At 35.6% G+C, this 16,232-nt stretch overlaps 4 protein-coding genes across 5 annotated transcripts in view; 2 read left to right on the top strand and 2 right to left on the bottom strand.

Annotated features, from left to right (window-relative positions):
- Window positions 1–1,332: 1,332 nt before the first annotated feature.
- Window positions 1,333–4,695, bottom strand: si:dkey-88e18.2 (interleukin-12 subunit beta). The gene is made up of 8 exons (XM_020921558.2): window positions 4,266–4,695; window positions 4,122–4,191; window positions 3,634–3,879; window positions 2,843–2,942; window positions 2,579–2,760; window positions 2,355–2,503; window positions 2,169–2,279; window positions 1,333–1,516 (listed from the first exon to the last, which is right to left on the bottom strand). The coding sequence occupies exons 1-8, from the start codon at window positions 4,266–4,268 to the stop codon at window positions 1,400–1,402; spliced, it is 978 nt and encodes a 325-aa protein (XP_020777217.2). The 5' UTR covers window positions 4,269–4,695; the 3' UTR covers window positions 1,333–1,399.
- A 153-nt stretch (window positions 4,696–4,848) lies between these two features.
- On the bottom strand, window positions 4,849–9,325 carry LOC110157326 (transcription factor BTF3-like). Of its 2 annotated transcripts, none has more exons than XM_020921677.2 (6): window positions 9,194–9,325; window positions 8,342–8,410; window positions 8,127–8,240; window positions 7,833–8,034; window positions 5,717–5,770; window positions 4,849–5,629 (listed from the first exon to the last, which is right to left on the bottom strand). In XM_020921677.2, exons 2-6 carry the CDS (start codon window positions 8,408–8,410, stop codon window positions 5,571–5,573), a joined length of 498 nt encoding a protein of 165 aa, XP_020777336.1. In that variant the 5' UTR covers window positions 9,194–9,325; the 3' UTR covers window positions 4,849–5,570. The 2 variants fall into 2 exon arrangements, with proteins under 2 accessions (XP_020777336.1, XP_055017179.1); XM_055161204.1 differs by having other exon boundaries at window positions 8,127–8,266; window positions 9,194–9,254.
- Window positions 9,326–9,413: 88 nt separating this feature from the next.
- On the top strand, window positions 9,414–13,243 carry utp15 (UTP15 small subunit processome component). Its single transcript, XM_020941938.2, has 12 exons — window positions 9,414–9,572; window positions 9,862–9,988; window positions 10,064–10,156; window positions 10,228–10,412; window positions 10,502–10,680; window positions 10,798–10,923; window positions 11,033–11,168; window positions 11,242–11,326; window positions 11,571–11,726; window positions 11,818–11,919; window positions 12,029–12,162; window positions 12,713–13,243. Exons 2-12 carry the CDS (start codon window positions 9,899–9,901, stop codon window positions 13,014–13,016), a joined length of 1,590 nt encoding a protein of 529 aa, XP_020797597.1. The 5' UTR covers window positions 9,414–9,572; window positions 9,862–9,898; the 3' UTR covers window positions 13,017–13,243.
- Window positions 13,244–13,435: 192 nt separating this feature from the next.
- The window catches only part of LOC110170059 (rho guanine nucleotide exchange factor 28-like), a 40,277-nt gene continuing 37,480 nt past the window's right edge, over window positions 13,436–16,232 (top strand). Inside the window, exons 1-3 of the mRNA XM_020935720.2 lie at window positions 13,436–13,882; window positions 14,328–14,370; window positions 15,826–15,967. Coding sequence (XP_020791379.2) covers window positions 14,338–14,370; window positions 15,826–15,967 — 175 coding nt within the window. The 5' untranslated portion in view covers window positions 13,436–13,882; window positions 14,328–14,337. The remainder of the gene's footprint in view (window positions 13,883–14,327; window positions 14,371–15,825; window positions 15,968–16,232) is intronic.

Raw genomic sequence — 16,232 nt, forward strand, 5'->3', positions numbered from 1 at the left:
ATTGTTATTATTACCATATTTCAGTTCAGTTGCTTTAGAACAGAGAACAAAATGTGCACACTTCAGTTCAGAACACACCTACTACTACTGCTACTACTACTACTACTATTACTACTACTACTACTACTACTACTCAAAATTGTAATGTATCCACATTTAGACTACTCAATTGAACATTATCATTGCTTTTGTTCTTTTGGATTGCTTTATGTCTATTCAGTTCATATTTCATTAGTTGTTTTAATGCATTTCTCAATAAACAATCATTTAATATGATGCGATTGTTGTCCAAATGAGTTTAAAACATGCAGATATTTCACTGATAAACAGCATTTTTGTCCAGAGCATTTAACTAAAAAATCTAATATAATTCCAGTCAATTCTGTAATTTTGGCTCTTGACTTGTTATTAACTGCCACACTACATTTGACTAATTTGTAAATAAAAAAATGTACCACATATTTTTCATACTGATATGCCTATTTATAAAAAAGAAATGTTAGGTCCTGCATATGTCCAGATAAGATAAGGCAGATGAGTGTCATATACAAAGCTTGTGTTTTACTATGACAAGGAAATGGTCTGTAGTTAGTTTATTTTGGGTAGTGACTAACTACCCTAATTTGGGTAAAAAGTGCATCATGAGGGACAAATGTTCCTCAAATCATCACGTCATAACAAACCCAAATATAAATGTTAATGTTTAAAATTATGCCATATTTAAAAGACTAATATTGTACATTTTTTAATATTCAGCAGTGGTGGAATGTAACAAAGTAAAAATAATAGAGTACATTTTAGGTATTTGCACTTAAGTCAATTTAAAAGTGGATACATTTTACTTTTACTTCCAATACATTTGAAAGCAAGTATCTGTACTTTTTACTCCACAAAATTTTTTAACAGGACTGAAAAGTAAAAGTATTTTTTAGTATTATCTCAGATCTGCTGAAAAGGCTGATGGGTTTATTTTTGATCAAATTTGTAGTTTGAGCAAACAAATACATACTGTACAAAGAAAAAATGCTAGGAAAAAAAAAGTATCATTCTGCACACATCTTTATTAATTATCTGAAATTTTATTAGATCTCAAAATCTGCGCAAAATACTTTTGTTTTTTACTCTCTAACTATATTTTTACACTACTACTTTTACATAAGTAAATTCTTCATGTGATACTTTTACTTACATCTGGATGTTATTAGCTGATCAGTTAAAAATGTTTTCACATGATTCAATGATTCAAATGATAGATTTTAGATTAAACAAGCCCATATAGTATTGAATTAGTATGGACTTGATTCTGTGATAGTAACACATTTAAAGCAGGAATAAAAAAAATATAATTTTATTTGTTTTAAACACAAAACTTTCAGGAAGTGTAACAGAATATACATCTTCAATATTCTGCTAACAGCTTTGTGCATTTGTTTTGTTTGCAGCACTGCACACGCTTACATTTTATATCAGGAGAAATTTTGATGTTTTTGCACTTTTTCCCTTTTCCTTTTTTCACCTGTAACAAGAAATTTATGTTGGAAATTAGACATGTATTGTACGTGCTCAAAATAATAACTCATAGCTCAATAATAGCACATATTTTATACTGTAAGAAAGATCTAAAACCACAACAAAATAAGTTATATTATTTGAACCCTTTGGACTTCCTACCCATTACAGAACATCTTTGTTTAACCCATGTACATGTATTTAAATTTGGACAAAACCTAATCCTAAATAACTTCAATTGTAAGACAAATGTTGGATATTTTATGTAATTAAAAAAAAATAAAAATGTATTAACTTAAAAAGTTGCATGTTTGTATTATCTCAATATATCATATGTATGTGTAAACTTGTGCAAAAATAAAGTGTCTAACTTAGCTACTTTGAGCAACACAACATGTACAGTAAGTAGAAGGAAATTAAAGCTCTTTTAATAGTCACTTGTTTCACACTGAACAAAACACACCATGGATACGAACACAGACAAAACAAGGACCAATGACAGGCAATAATAAATTAAGAATAATAATTAAGAATAAATTAAGAAAAAAAGACAAATAAATACATACATACATACATAGAAAAACACAAACACACACTGTCACATTTATATCGAAGACAGACATTGGAACAAATGCAACAGAAAGCTATCAAAAAGTTACATTTTTCCATGGCGTCCACTCGCTCCAGGCTGAGAGCACGTAGGAGTCTCTGCAGCGCACCCGGAACTTGCTGATCTTTCTTGGAATTAGGGCAGAAGATGATTTTTTGATCTGGCAACATAGAAAGGACAATGATAATTAAGATATAAATCAATTTCACATGTCTGGTAAAGAGCATGGACACACCTCGCCATTATCCTTCAAGATGTATTCAATCTCATTCTCCAAATTGAAGAAGCTGTGAGGGCTGGACCAGCTCCTGGGAGGCTCAATAGTCACATTTAGCTGTTGTCCAACAGGCTGACATCTGACAACACGGGGGCTGTCTGGTTGAACTAAATAACATAAATAAGTATGAATATGTGATGTATGTTTATTTGGCATATTGATCAAATAACATTTTCACATACCAATGTCTCGGAGGTAAAATCTTTTGGTTCTTTTCAGGATGAAGAAACCATCAAGGGCCTCGACGGTGAGCTCCAGCATTGTTGTCTCCTCAGCGTATGGTGAGAGTGAGTGAGACAACGCAAAGTGGAACCTGCCATGCCCCATCGTTGAGCTGTTCACCCACTGACAAGTCATATTCTTGCTATAACAAAACATCATGGTATAGCAGTTAGAGTAAGTATACTCATGTTTAATGAAATGTGAGCAAATGTTATTCATTTTACCAGTTTTGGCCTAGACGAAGACGCGCCACATTATAATCATTTTCATCCCACGTGCAGGTAAATGAACAGTCATAAGACTTTGCCCGGCATTTCAGAGATTCTACAATGACAATTAAAAATCCAAACCTGAATCAACATGATCTCTCACACACAAATGTATAAGATGTGCACATTCACTTAGTTAACAATTTAAACTGTTTGGGAAAGTCCCAAGCTAGTGTTTCTACACTCTTGTGTCCGTATTTGTACGATTGATAATGCACAATGACAGAATCAGCTGGGATTTTTGTAATAATTTTATCTCTGTAATCTCTCATCTAAATTTTATCTCTTTATTTCTCACACAGGGTTTCTGATTGGATGAAAACTTGTGTCCCTGGCAGCTGCTTCAAATCATATTATTTAGAATTTTATGTTTTCATTAGCTTTAAATGTATTTTTAATAGTTATTTATCTTGTTTTTTGATTGTGTACGTCTATTCTCCTACTGGTCTTGGACTTTATATTCCAACACTGGGGCACAAATAAAGGTTTCCTATGTCCTCTAGCCAACAAATATTGCTAGGATATGGCTTACAGTCAAATTTTTTCTCAGTTAGCTACTTTTACAATATGGTGCACTAGTTTAAGGGCATTTATCTTAGTTAAACCAAATTAAAATAAAGTACACGTCCTTTAATCTGAATTTACTGCCATGATTTTATTGCTTCATTCTCACAAAATTTGATTTAACTCTATTGTGACGTGTGGATTTACGCAACTGGTCCGATACATAAAGAACACAATCTTACCAAGGCTGTCATCGTCCTCAACTTCTGCCAGCAGAAATGTGGATGAGATTTTGTGTCCATCCACACTCCAGCAGACGTATTCACCCAGGACAGGGGCATCTACTTCATCCACTGTCACAAGTAAGCCGTTCAGATGAATATTTCCCCCAAAAGCACCATCTGTGAGTGCCTGGTCATTCAGAGTCCATGTGACAACTGTGTCTTGTGTTTCGCATGTCAGTGTGGCTTTTTCTTTAGCGGTCACATCTAAAAAAAAAAAGAAAAAAAAGAGAAGAAAATAATCACTGTCACTAGTCGCTCACTGGTACCAAGACAACATAACAATAACATGAGAAAATGGGGATGGGTGGGGGTTGTTTTCAAGACTGCATACAATATTCTATAATAATAATTTGGACCTGAGAAAAGTGTTTTGTTTCTGTGTATTTTTATACTGAAATAACAGATGCATTCTGATTCTGATGATAAAACAGGCAGAAGAACCTTACAGTTTAGAGGAAAGTGGTCCAAACCATGAACTGCAGCCACTGTAAAGATGAGCAGAATATTGATCCACACCTGTTTGTGAGAAAAAAAGTACTCAAACACCGATACATTTGCACAACCACAGTACAGAAATATTTTGGACTTACCATAATGAACAGTGATTAAAACCAAATGTTGAGTGCTGTCAAATAATTCAAGTGATTGATTTACGTAGAAGTGTTGGTGACTTTATACCATTACATTCAGCCCACACAGTCAGCATCATGAGCAACAGTAGCTCCAAAGTGAGAAAGAAACTGCGATAAGAGGCTGTTAAACACGATGGCTGCTAAACATGAACTTCCTCTTTTTTGTTTTGCATGCCAAATTTTATCAACAGATAACGCATGTGTAAAATAGACTCATGATGGTAGAAAAGCGTATGTTATGTGGGCGTGAAGGTTGGGGTTTGCCATGAATCAACACTGTCTGAAACAAAAAACATAATATTATTAATAATTAAAATGTGGAAATTTAAAATTTTTATTTTAACGAACTGTCCGGAATACTCAATTTTCTTTTCTCAAATTGGACTTCCCCTGAACATCACTGAACTGAATCACTAAAATACCACTTATATTTAGAGTACTGATCTTAGTTAAGGCATATAACAAGAAAAGATACACCACTAAACAATGGTTTAGTTTTACAGAAAAATGAGGATGAGGATAAATGAGGATATTACTCAAATAACTGAATCCTTTACATTTATTTATTTTATATATATGGATGGATTATTTGCTTATTAACACAGCATCTTAAGAGCAGAAAGCGCCACTGTCTGCGTGCTTATCATGAAGTGCTGCCAAATCAACATTAGTGAATGGGATACGTCTTATGACCCTTGCGCGTTAAATGCAGCTATGTGAGTATGGCAAATGAGAAGAAATGGCCCAAAGTTCAGTGGTTAGCCATACATTCAAAATTGATCGACACACCAAGCCTCTATACCCAGGATATGGATAAGGAGATTTATAGCTAGATCTATATATATCTATATCTCTCTATATATATGACAGTAAGCATATTAAACATTCCTTTTGTATTGTATTTTGATAAATGCCCCTGATGACTGAAGTGACTGACTTGAAACTGCTTGTCCTGTGAGTTTTGGTTTCACATTCATCACTTTTTTTTCCCAACTTTTTCAAAAGAATGTGGCCTGTCATTTTCTTAGTGTAAATAAAAATAACCAAAGTTAAGGTTATGACCTTTCAGGGTCTAATTATACACTTTGCACTTACACAGTACGTTATAGTTTCAACAGTTTTGTGAATGTGTTTATAAATGATTTATGTTATACTTTAGTAAACAAGGAATAGAATGATGTAACAGTTGAGAAAGATTTTAAAAAACATGATAGAAAACAAGTGTTAAAATGTCCACAGTGATGTTCTGGACTGGGTAGGTTCTCAGTTTTTGTCACACTTAATCTCATTTTTTGAAGCTTCATCAAAGTTTTCCACGAGATCTGAAAATATAAAAGCACTTACGTTAGTGATGTGTGTGATGAAGAACATTTTGTTTCATTTTTATGTTCATTTTTATGTCTGCTGACCAGGAACTTCATCATCCTCTTCTGCAGCAACAAGTGGAGCCTTGTTATCGCCGTCTGGGGAAACAATCAACTGTTTAACACAACAAATTCACATGTATAACGTAACAAAGACAGTATATAACGGCATGACACGAAGAATCAAAAATAAGATTAGGGGGCACAAAAATCTGGTCAACATAAAGCATAATTTGATAGCAAAGTTGACTTTGCCGGTGATTACTGAGAATAGAACAAACAAATTTTGGACAAAACTAGGGCTGGGCGATATGGATAAAAAAATATATCTCGATATATTTTGCTATATCTCGATATATAAGGAGCTCTGAGGTTTTATCCCACAATCCACTGCAGATCAAACCGAACGTTTCCAAACACTATTGTACAAGTGACACTGCAGCAGATTATTCATTAAAATCTTCTGCATAAATAAACTTTACATTGCTAAAACTTTACAAGATATAAAGCATAACGACTATAGAGCCACATCAGCCCGTTTGCAATAATAATGTGTTTAATGCAGTTTTGCGCACGTGTGTTTACATTTTACAGAAACGAAACTTAAGCGCATGGCTCATTTGCTTCTTTCGGGCTAAAGGACTCGACTCGGTGGAATATGAGGATGTGCTGATGATGGTTTTGTCTGTAAATGGTGGAAAAGGTTCGTGGTGCTTGAAGCTTTTCACTGGCACCAACTTTCGGCGTTCACGGTGGTAGTGAGGAGTGAAGGAGGCACAAGCAAACAAAATCAGGGAGGCGGCGGTGCGGAGGCGACGAGAGAGAAGGTAAACAAGCGAAGCGGCGAAATCAGAATTGAATATAAGCATTATATCGATATATACGATATGTCAGAATTCATATCGAGTTTAAAAACTATCTCGATATATTTAAAATATCGATATATCGCCCACCCCTAGACAAAATTTATTTTATTTTAAAAAATTATACCAAAAATAATCCAAGTAGTATTAACTAAAGGAAAAAAAATAGACAAAGCAATAGTTTTTTTGTCAGACAGGTGTGTTTGTTTACCTGCTTTACATGTTTATAATACCACCACTGAGAGGCCATTGAGATCCGGAAATTAGGTCCAAGGAGCATAAACTGATGAAGTGTACGGCCTTATCACACTTCTTACAAATGCATCAGAGGCACTTTTAGAGGGCACTGCACCCACAGGATGCAGATGAGGAAGGTTATAGGACATAACCGAAACATCTAAAGCAGGTAAACAAACACTTCTGACTGACAAAAATAATAGCTATTAATCTATCTATATCTATAGCTATAAAATGATTTAAAATTAACTGTCCATAAAAATCCTGAATATTCAATTTTCCTTTCTCTTTCTCCCCCTGACCATCACTGAACTGAATCACTAAAATACCACTTATATTTAGAATACTAATCTTAGTTAAGACATACAACAAGAAAAGATACACCACAAGACAATGGTTTAGTTTTACAAAAAAAGGAACCTTCACAGTAAAATTAAATGAAGATATTGCTCAAATAATAAGAATCCTTTACACTTATTTATTTTGGTATAGATGGATTATTTGTTCATTAACACAGAGGATGCACGTGCATCTTAAGAGCAGAAAGCACCACTGTATGCATGGCCATCATTAAGTGCTAAATTAACAGTGAATGGGATATGTCTTATGACCTTTACGCATTAAATGCAGGCAAGTGTGTAAATGAGAAGAAATGGTCTAAACTTCAGTGACCGGACATTTATTCAAACTTGATTGATGCACCTAGCCTCTATACCCGGGACAATGTCTGGGTTTGGGCAGAGGTTTGGAGCTCTGGGTTAGGCTCCACATAATAAAAAATCTGATATTTTTGTAGCCTTGGAGGTTAGCAACTTAAAATGTGAGGTAGGGTGTAGGGTGTTTTTTTCATGTTTACAAGACTTTCTAAAAATCTGTTTTTAACTTTCTAATGTGGGATAACAGTGTTATTTTTAATACAGTGTTTTAATACAATGTATATTTTAGTTAGGTGTCCAACTGCCTGTAACATAATAAAATTGAAGGATATGAACATGGCAGTGGTGGAATGGTTAAAACATTTGTTGATGAATTTTTGAATGAACTGTATGTTAGAGTTATACCCATTTTAGGTAGGGTCTCCGCCAATCTCCTCAGATTGGTTAAACTTTCAGCTCCGAGTTGGTGTAGAATTCCTGGCAGCATCTCGGTCAGTTCTTTGTTTTCAGCATGCCCTGTGACAGTAAAGGTGTTGGTGGAGAGTGAGGCTTGAACCTTTGGGTTGTTGAAGTGAATTACTGTTCCTTGATTTGTGAACATATTCACCTGAAATACAGATAAAGGAATAAAATTAAAATGACATCTTCATCTTCAATCTTCAAGATGAGAAAACAATTGTCTCTAATGTAGATAATTACTTCTTCAATCCCAGAGATGCTGTTGACCCCCAGTTTTTTGAGTGACAACTGCAGTTTTTTGTCATCAGCTGTAGTTGTTCTATGGACCAGCTTCTTCTTCCTGCGTGCAGATCCCTATACACAGAAAATACAAAAGTCCACTTTTACAGAAAAAGTGAAACTTAAATCAATATATATTTTTTTTTTTTAAATTGTAAGATTGAATTGTTCCTGACCTTGCCACCAATGCGGACTTGAGCCTGCAATTTGACAAGCTTCTCTTGGTTCATTATCGATTCCTTCATCTGCAGAAAAAAAGGCAGTGATAAATTAAAAAAAATGTGCCCTAATTAAATAGTGTGTAGTTTTAACATAACATGGACGAGGAAGAAGAAGTAAAAGGTCAATTCTCAGTGCGTAAAATGTATGATGTTAAAAAGATTATGATCTGACTCCGTGACAATTAGATAATCCAGAGTGTTGGATTGTGATAGTATTTGTTATTTTTTTTAAGCAGTTTAAACAGACAAAAAGACACGTGTCATCTGCTACTCACGCACTTCTCCTATGGGTTCATAATTTCCAATCCGAGTGACAGGCAAATTTGCCAGTTACAGTGAAGTGTACAGTCTGAGGAAGTTGGCTTTGTTACAGGGAATGAGACTATTTAAAAGGGCACAAAGATTTAAATTTCAAGTGTGACCTATGCTTAATTTTCTTGCTCTTTGTTATTGTTGCCTAATGTGGAGATTTCTGCGTCCATGTAATTTCCCTTGTGGATCAAGTTTGTCTAAATCTAAAATATATATTTTTATTTAAATTTTACTTTTTGACATATTTTCATTCAACACTGATAAGAATATCAACAGTCAAGTCAAGTCAAGTAGAGCGAGGAGGTATTACAGATAAGCTATCACACTTGGCTACTTGCACGGCAGCAGCCAATAACTACAATTAAGGTTCAACTATAAGTTGGGAAAGTATAAAAGGGTACACAGTTTTGAAGCCACGCACAAACGGGAGTAAACTACACTCATGCTGTCCCATGCTATAAGCGTACATTATGTGCAAAAGTATAAAAGTCATACCTGGGAGTGGGACTGTAAACACGCGGACCACGCACAAGACCAGAGCAACACAAATCGGAAGTGACGTAAGGCGTGCTAGTTAATTTATATATTTTTTCTTTCTGACAACCTTACATTTTTGGAAAAAACTTTCTAAACAATAAATGTTTCAGAAAATAATCAAGGAATCTGGCGTTTGAGGGGTTAATGGGGAGGATATGAGAGGAAGTAACGATATTTACGGCACAACACCGGAAGTTGCCGACACTGCAGTAATGGCGGCCTCCTATGAGCAAAGAGGCAACGTGACAACTCGCTAAAATGTGGATTTGTCACTATAGAGACTCATTCAAACATTTGTGATACGATTATACGTTTCACGAACATCTTTGTTTTATGCGTAAGTAGTCTTTGTAATCGTGACTCTTAAAACTTGCGAGTAAACAGTGGACATGTAGTGTTGCCGTTGGTACTGTGTTATGGAGTTGAGTTTTGCCTCAATTTAAGTCTTCAAATTATTCCGTTTACACATCTATCAGTTAGATTTGTCATAACTCGGCTCCTAACATACTACCATTGGCAGTTTATGCGCGGTGGGTCCTTTAGTGATCGTGTATCATGTTGTGTAATAATGTGTAAATCGAGTTATGCGCATCTTAACTAGTGATTTCTAAATGTTCTCTTTACAGCCTCCTAACATTTTGTCGGTTTAATATAAAAACTAAGATGTCTTCATTTAAACCCACACAAATACCAGTGTATCCCAAACTTGGAGAAAAGGTCACTCAAGAAACACTTTACTGGAAAGACTATAAGGTTGGTATAAAATAATGACTTGCTACTTTCTCTTCCTAATGTCAGTCCTCATTAAGATGTTTTATCTGTTTTTAGGCACCAATTCAGATAAAAGAGTTCGGAGCCATCACCAATCTTGATTTCTCTCCTGTGGCACCACATAATTTTGCAGTGACAGCATTCACCAGGGTAAGCAAAGTCTGTTTGTCAAATTTTCTTGCATAATGGCCTCTACCAATAATGTTGTTTAACGGTTTTAGATCCACATTTATGGACCATTTTCCCAAGAGCCAGTGAAAACATTTACTAAATTCAAAGACAATGCATACTGTGGAAGGTTTAGGTCAGATGGCCAGCTTCTAGTTGCAGGATGTGAGGATGCAGTGGTGCGACTTTTTGACGTCAGTGGGAAAGTCGCTCTCAGAATGTTTAAAGGACACACGAAGTAGGTTTCTATGAATATGTATTATATTAATGTAGTTATATAGTAATCTACTTGGTGTTATCAGTCTAATAATCCACATTACTTTTCAGGTCAGTGCATGTCACAGATTTTACTTCAGACCGATATCAGATCCTCACAGGATCGGACGACTACACCTGTCGGCTTTGGGACATCCCGAATTCCACTGAGCTTTTATCTTATCAAGAACACACAGACTATATTCGCTGTGGTATTACAAGCAAACATAACAGCAATGTTTTCATAACGGGTGAGAAACAAGACATTTGTTTTTAAATGTATAATTTTCATGGTCCATAGAATTAAGTCCAGCTAAGATTTATGCCACAGAAATGTCTATATAACTAGGTCTAATGTTTTTTTCCAGGATCATATGACCATACATTGAAGGTCTTTGATACCAGAACAGATAAGAGTGTGCTTTCCATGGATCATGGTCATCCAGTGGAAAGTCTCCTCCTTTATCCCTCAGAAGGACTCCTTGTTTCAGCAGGTAAGCATATGGCATCTTGACTACAGTTTTAAGTCACTGCTGAATGCTGCATGTAGTTGCTGTTCGTGAATGAGTCTACCACCAATTAATGTAGTTGTTTATTTCCCAGGAGGCCGCTATGTTAAAGTATGGGATCTACTGAAGGCTGGCCAGCCACTTGTGTCTTTGAAAAACCATCACAAAACTGTGACATGCTTATGTCTCAGCAGTAATGGGCAGAGGCTACTCTCTGGTTCACTGGACAGGTGAACAACCCAGCAATCATTAATGTAACTTGAGTTAAAATGTCCTTCATTCTTAATAACTGTTATTTTACAGGCACATCAAGGTGTACAATACAACAACATACAAAGTTGTTCACAACTTTGACTATGCTGCCTCCATTCTTAGTCTTGCCTTGGCTGTAAGTATTCAGTGTTGATTTTGTTGGACAGTACGTGGATGTGGCATATCTTTTGGACAGTTTGTGACTTTACATTTTATATACAATGATGATTTCTTGAGTGATCCATCAACTGATTTATGATGATCTCAAGATTCTGACAAGCACAATGCTACCCTAATATCGTTAGCAAGGTTCAGCAACTTTTTTTTTCATAGATGATTTTCAGTAGATCTCTCTTTTTTTTCCCCTAACACATTTCTAGCCAAATGATGAGTCAATCGTTGTGGGTATGACCAATGGGATCTTAAGTCTCAAACACAGAAAAGGCCCTGAAGACGCTAAGGAGGGTGTTAGTCAGCAGAGAAGACGCCCTTCATACCGTGTCTTTGTGAAGGGAAAGAACTATGTGCCCAAACAGGCAAGTGACAAATAAACAAAAAAATAAACTCCAGGATATCACAGCTTTCCATTAAGCTTTAGACTTATTTTACTGTTTTTTTTTTTTCCAGGATGACTATCTTGTTGGTAAGCCACTAAAAGAACACCTGGCCAAGTACGATAAGCAGCTGAAGAAGTTTAATGTGTCTAAGGCATTGGATACAGCTTTGGAGGTATAACTATTACTGTATAACTGTGCTTTTACTATTTTAATAGGTGGAAAAATTAGTTTTAATTGTCTGACAGAATTGTTCTTCCTAATTTTACTTGTGCACATCTTAGACATATATAAGAACAAGAAAGCCAGAGATCGCTGTAGCTGTTATAAAGGAGTTGGACCGAAGGGGGAAGTTGAAGAATGCTCTAGCTGGAAGAGACGAACAAGGGCTTTCACGATTACTTAGCTTTCTCATTGGGTAAGTATTTGTTGTTATTCCTCACTTTTCATTTTTAGCATCCTAATTATTCCATGCGATGAGGTTATTGGCGCATTTCCCAACTTTCAGAAGCTAGAAGAGTTTTGTAATCAAGGTAATGCTAACAAACATTAGCAGCACACTTCTTGATTTTCAGAAGATAAAATGGTTTATAGATTCAAACAACACACATTTTTTAACTTAAAGAGCCTATGAAAGGTTAGAAAAAAATTTATTTTGTAATGTAAATTGTGTCGAACTTTTCGATATAATTCTCCCCAGTGTGATGTCACCAATATTTGTTTACAGTTCTAGTTCCTGTCATTAAAATTGCATCTTAATTGTTGTAAAAAAAAATATCATTTATATTTACAATAGTTATACTTCCACCAAATTAAGTAAAAATCATAAAAGTCTGTCTTACGTACTTTAAGAGCTGCTTTTACAATATGTTGTACTATGTATTGTACAGGGTCAAATGCAACCACTTACAGTAAAATTGACATCTATTAATAGTTGTACTCACTAATGCTTGTTTGTTGTAATGTAGGCACTTGGTGAACCACAGATTTGCACCAGTCCTTGTAACAGCAGCTGATATGATCCTTGACATCTATCGGTCAACCATTGGTCAGTCCCCAGTCATTGACCGTCAGCTGCTGCGCTTGCAAGATCTACTTGAGCGAGAGATTGACTATCAGCAAGATCTCCTGGAAGTACTTGGCATGCTTGATGCAATGTTTGCTTGCTCCCTTCCCAAAAAAGAGGTACCAAGCTCCAGTATCAGCAGACAAAATGGCCTTGCTCAAGGAGAACCAAGTACTACTGTCCCACCTCAAATTCAGGCTTCGTGAAGAGAACTCAGCTATGGGATACAGTGGCATTTTCTAACTGGACCCATCTGTGTAGGGTATATCATCGACTGATCGGACTTCATATTTGGACACGTTTTTTGATACAGCTGTACAAGTGATATTTTAATATGGAATTGTATGAATGAAGCGACTGTGTGTCAGTGATCTCTATTCAAATGTTTTCATAAGCAATTAAAAATATGTTAAGGTAATAGGCTTGCACAATAGTTGTCTGTGTGATGACTTGAGTACATTAAAACCTGGATTTGAGAATCTTTGTTATTGTTACGCTGAAGAGATTCAAAGCTATGGCCTATTGTGAAAAATGTGTAACTTTTTTGGTGGAGGGTCCACCACCGTCATGTTCCTGCAGAATGCATGATTTACATGATTTATAAGCATTTCCTGTACCTATAAACACCTGTAATTTAATAATAAATACATGTCAGATAAAACAAGCAACAAACCCCTCGCCAAAATATAAAACCACGCTTTTAACGAAGCAAAACATTTCTTAGTTTTATATCAATCCACGTAGGCCATCTAGAGACCAGAGAGCAACGTGACCATACTGGGATCTTGAGAATGTGCTTCTTGTATGTTATTTATTCTCCATCCACCCGAGGGCGCCAAAGTTTCCACAGGTCAGTCTGTGGTCGGAACGAGGAGGAGGATCGTGATTGGCCAAATGATCCATGTGCAAATGATCGAGCCATGGGTCACTCAGACTCAGAGAGAGGATGCAGCTGTTTGCCACTGGTCGACGTCTTTCTCTTCACGCCATCCATTAAACCTGTAGCTTTCAGTGGCTCACATGGTCGTCCATGAGCTGTTGTTGAAGTGGGCTGTTTCAGATTTACTAAAAGGTAGGTGACCATCATGGATTTGTGTTTTAGCCAATAGTTTATTTCCGTCAAAGTTTTGTTATTTTAGGAATTCTAGAGAGGACAGGAGTCTTTTAAGACTTGATCCACGAGGAGATACTTAATTTAATGTAAAATCTTTCTGTTGACCTAGGACGAATTATTATGTTTTGTTTTAACCCTCATTTTGATTGGACTTGTCTTCTGCAAATCTGACCCATACTGCCCGTAGGTTATATATTTAGTGAAGTGTATTGTACATTACCAAATAAGTTAATTATTTGGATTTCCCCTGTCTTGTCTGTGGATCTCTGCTTTTTGGCAGAAGATTAAGTAGGCTATCACAAACTCTTCAGGATTAGAGAGATTAGAGATTGGCAGGATAATAAGTAATGAAGAGTCACATGGCCTTGTTTTCATTTATGACTTTCATTTTTTTCCTGTGCAGCTGAGCTCTAATGGAGCTGAGCAGAAGGAAAGTGCCTCTCTATGTAAGTATTAACATTATTTAACCTCAATTTATAAAAAAAAATAAGAATTGGACAAAGCAGTAAATGAAGGTTTACTGGTCATTTTTGTTGTGTTTTTGTTGTTGTTGTTGTTGTTGTTTTTTTTGGCAACAAGTGTTGTTCTGCATAAAGGTATAAATAAGCGAGGCTTATTTTTCCACTTTATGACATTTCATGAATACATTTTCTATGTTAGTATACTTGACTTTTTTGGTAAATTAGGGCAGTGCAACAGGAGTATTTTTGTTGACTGGGCCATGAAAGATCTCTTCTATGAGGCCTTGTTCTGATAAGATTTGCTGTAAATAATAATGTATTTACAGTGAAAGAAATAGTATCATTCATCAACTCCTTTCACTTGGTGCTCTTACTAAAGTAGAGTGCTATATAACTAGCAAATGAGTAACCATTTCATTCAGTGGTGTTTTTGTATACTTTTTCCTCTCAGTTGAAACTCATTGTGTACTTGCTTTTTGTGCTTTTGAATAGTTGTATGTATTATCCAAGGTTTGGCTGTATAAAGAAGGCGTGACAATACTCAAATCTTTTTCATTTGGACTGGTTTCGAAAGTTTAAATATTGATGTTTTGGTAATTGACAATAGAGATGATAAATACCTACAGCATAAGTTAATCTTATCTCATAATAAAATAGTATAAAAAATTGGTTGATTGATTCTGAATACAGGTTTTTGAACTGAACAGTATTTGTGCGTGAATAAAGAGAGGGAATGAGAAAAGCACTCAGTTTTACAGCTTTGGAAATCAGGCCATGAGCTAAGGGAGCAGAGCTAATCAAGAGGATCTGATGAAGAACTGTCTGTACATTGTGTTAACCAGCTACACAAATCTGAGTTGGTCTGGACTGTTACTAAATATAATAATAAATTTGCCTTCTCTTTTCTCTGGTCTCATTCTGCTGGTTTCTTTGGTTTACAGTGTACATAGTAGGGATGTTTGGTGTTTAATGTTTTATGATAAAAGAGGAAACCCATTGTCATTTATGATTTTACAATCATCGATACTATTAAAAAATAACTCTTCTTCATTCAAAGCTTCAGTTAATTTGTTTATTTACATAAAACTCAGTACATGCTCTAGTTTATTAGAAAGAATTGAGAATACATAAATAAACCAAAAATATAAACGTGATTTACAAAGTATATTTTTTTATATGATGGGTAAGTAAAATTTTACTTTGTTTAAAATGCTTTAGTGGAGATAAAAATTGAGGATCAGAATAGGTATTTGTTCTTGGTATAAAACATTCCTGTGTTTATTGAAGAAAAATGCTTTATTGCTCTCCTAGGAGCAATGCTTTTGTGGGATTTTGGTGCTTCACACAAATGTAAAATTCCGCATTATGGAAAATCCTTACCCTGAAGTCTGTTCAGATATTCCTTTCTTTATTTGCGTTTTATCTGTCTTTTCATGATAGGGCCAAGCCAAAGTGTTCACTTTGCTGGAGGGGCTGGACTCAGTGCCAGAGGATGCAGAGGTCTATGTGGTACTGGAAGGATCCACTCTGGTCCATGTGACCAGGGCTCACAGCGATATCATGCTCTGCTTTATCGTCCCTGGTATGTGCACAAGTCCTGTGTAGCATTTGCTCCACACCCAGGGGAGGCTCCACACAATTTTTTGGTTGGAGGAGCTATGGGGGTGCTAATATGGGTGCTCACTTAACTTAATTTAGAGCTTCAGTGGAGCACACCCTCACCCCCTATCATGTTTGCTTTTTAAAACGACATTAAATTTTGTTAGCCCCATAGTGATTTTTAAACCCTAATATGGAATTACGTTCTGTGATGAACGTTCTGTTCTACTACTAAAAAATGAGTTGAA

Source organism: Boleophthalmus pectinirostris, unplaced genomic scaffold, assembly GCF_026225935.1.
Source record: "Boleophthalmus pectinirostris isolate CB_2022bp ecotype Guang Dong unplaced genomic scaffold, ASM2622593v1 HiC_scaffold_4, whole genome shotgun sequence".
NCBI lineage: Eukaryota > Metazoa > Chordata > Actinopteri > Gobiiformes > Gobiidae > Boleophthalmus > Boleophthalmus pectinirostris.

What these genes read in the sequence shown, in the direction of transcription:
- si:dkey-88e18.2 (XM_020921558.2), bottom strand. An exon ending in GGACCACTTTCCTCTAAACT is followed by an intron (nt 3,880 to 4,121) that starts GTAAGGTTCTTC and finishes TTTTTTTTTTAG; the next exon opens with ATGTGACCGCTAAAGAAAAA. An exon ending in AGTGGACGCCATGGAAAAAT is followed by an intron (nt 1,517 to 2,168) that starts GTAACTTTTTGA and finishes TTCTTGTTACAG; the next exon opens with GTGAAAAAAGGAAAAGGGAA.
- LOC110157326 (XM_020921677.2), bottom strand. Translation starts at nt 8,410, where the DNA reads ATGAAGGAATCGATAATGAACCAAGAGAAGCTTGTCAAATTGCAGGCT. An exon ending in GGAGACCCTACCTAAAATGG is followed by an intron (nt 5,771 to 7,832) that starts GTATAACTCTAA and finishes TTGTTTCCCCAG; the next exon opens with ACGGCGATAACAAGGCTCCA. An exon ending in AGAGGATGATGAAGTTCCTG is followed by an intron (nt 5,630 to 5,716) that starts GTCAGCAGACAT and finishes TTATATTTTCAG; the next exon opens with ATCTCGTGGAAAACTTTGAT.
- utp15 (XM_020941938.2), top strand. Translation starts at nt 9,899, where the DNA reads ATGTCTTCATTTAAACCCACACAAATACCAGTGTATCCCAAACTTGGA. An exon ending in CTCTCTGGTTCACTGGACAG is followed by an intron (nt 11,169 to 11,241) that starts GTGAACAACCCA and finishes GTTATTTTACAG; the next exon opens with GCACATCAAGGTGTACAATA. An exon ending in TTCTTAGTCTTGCCTTGGCT is followed by an intron (nt 11,327 to 11,570) that starts GTAAGTATTCAG and finishes ACACATTTCTAG; the next exon opens with CCAAATGATGAGTCAATCGT.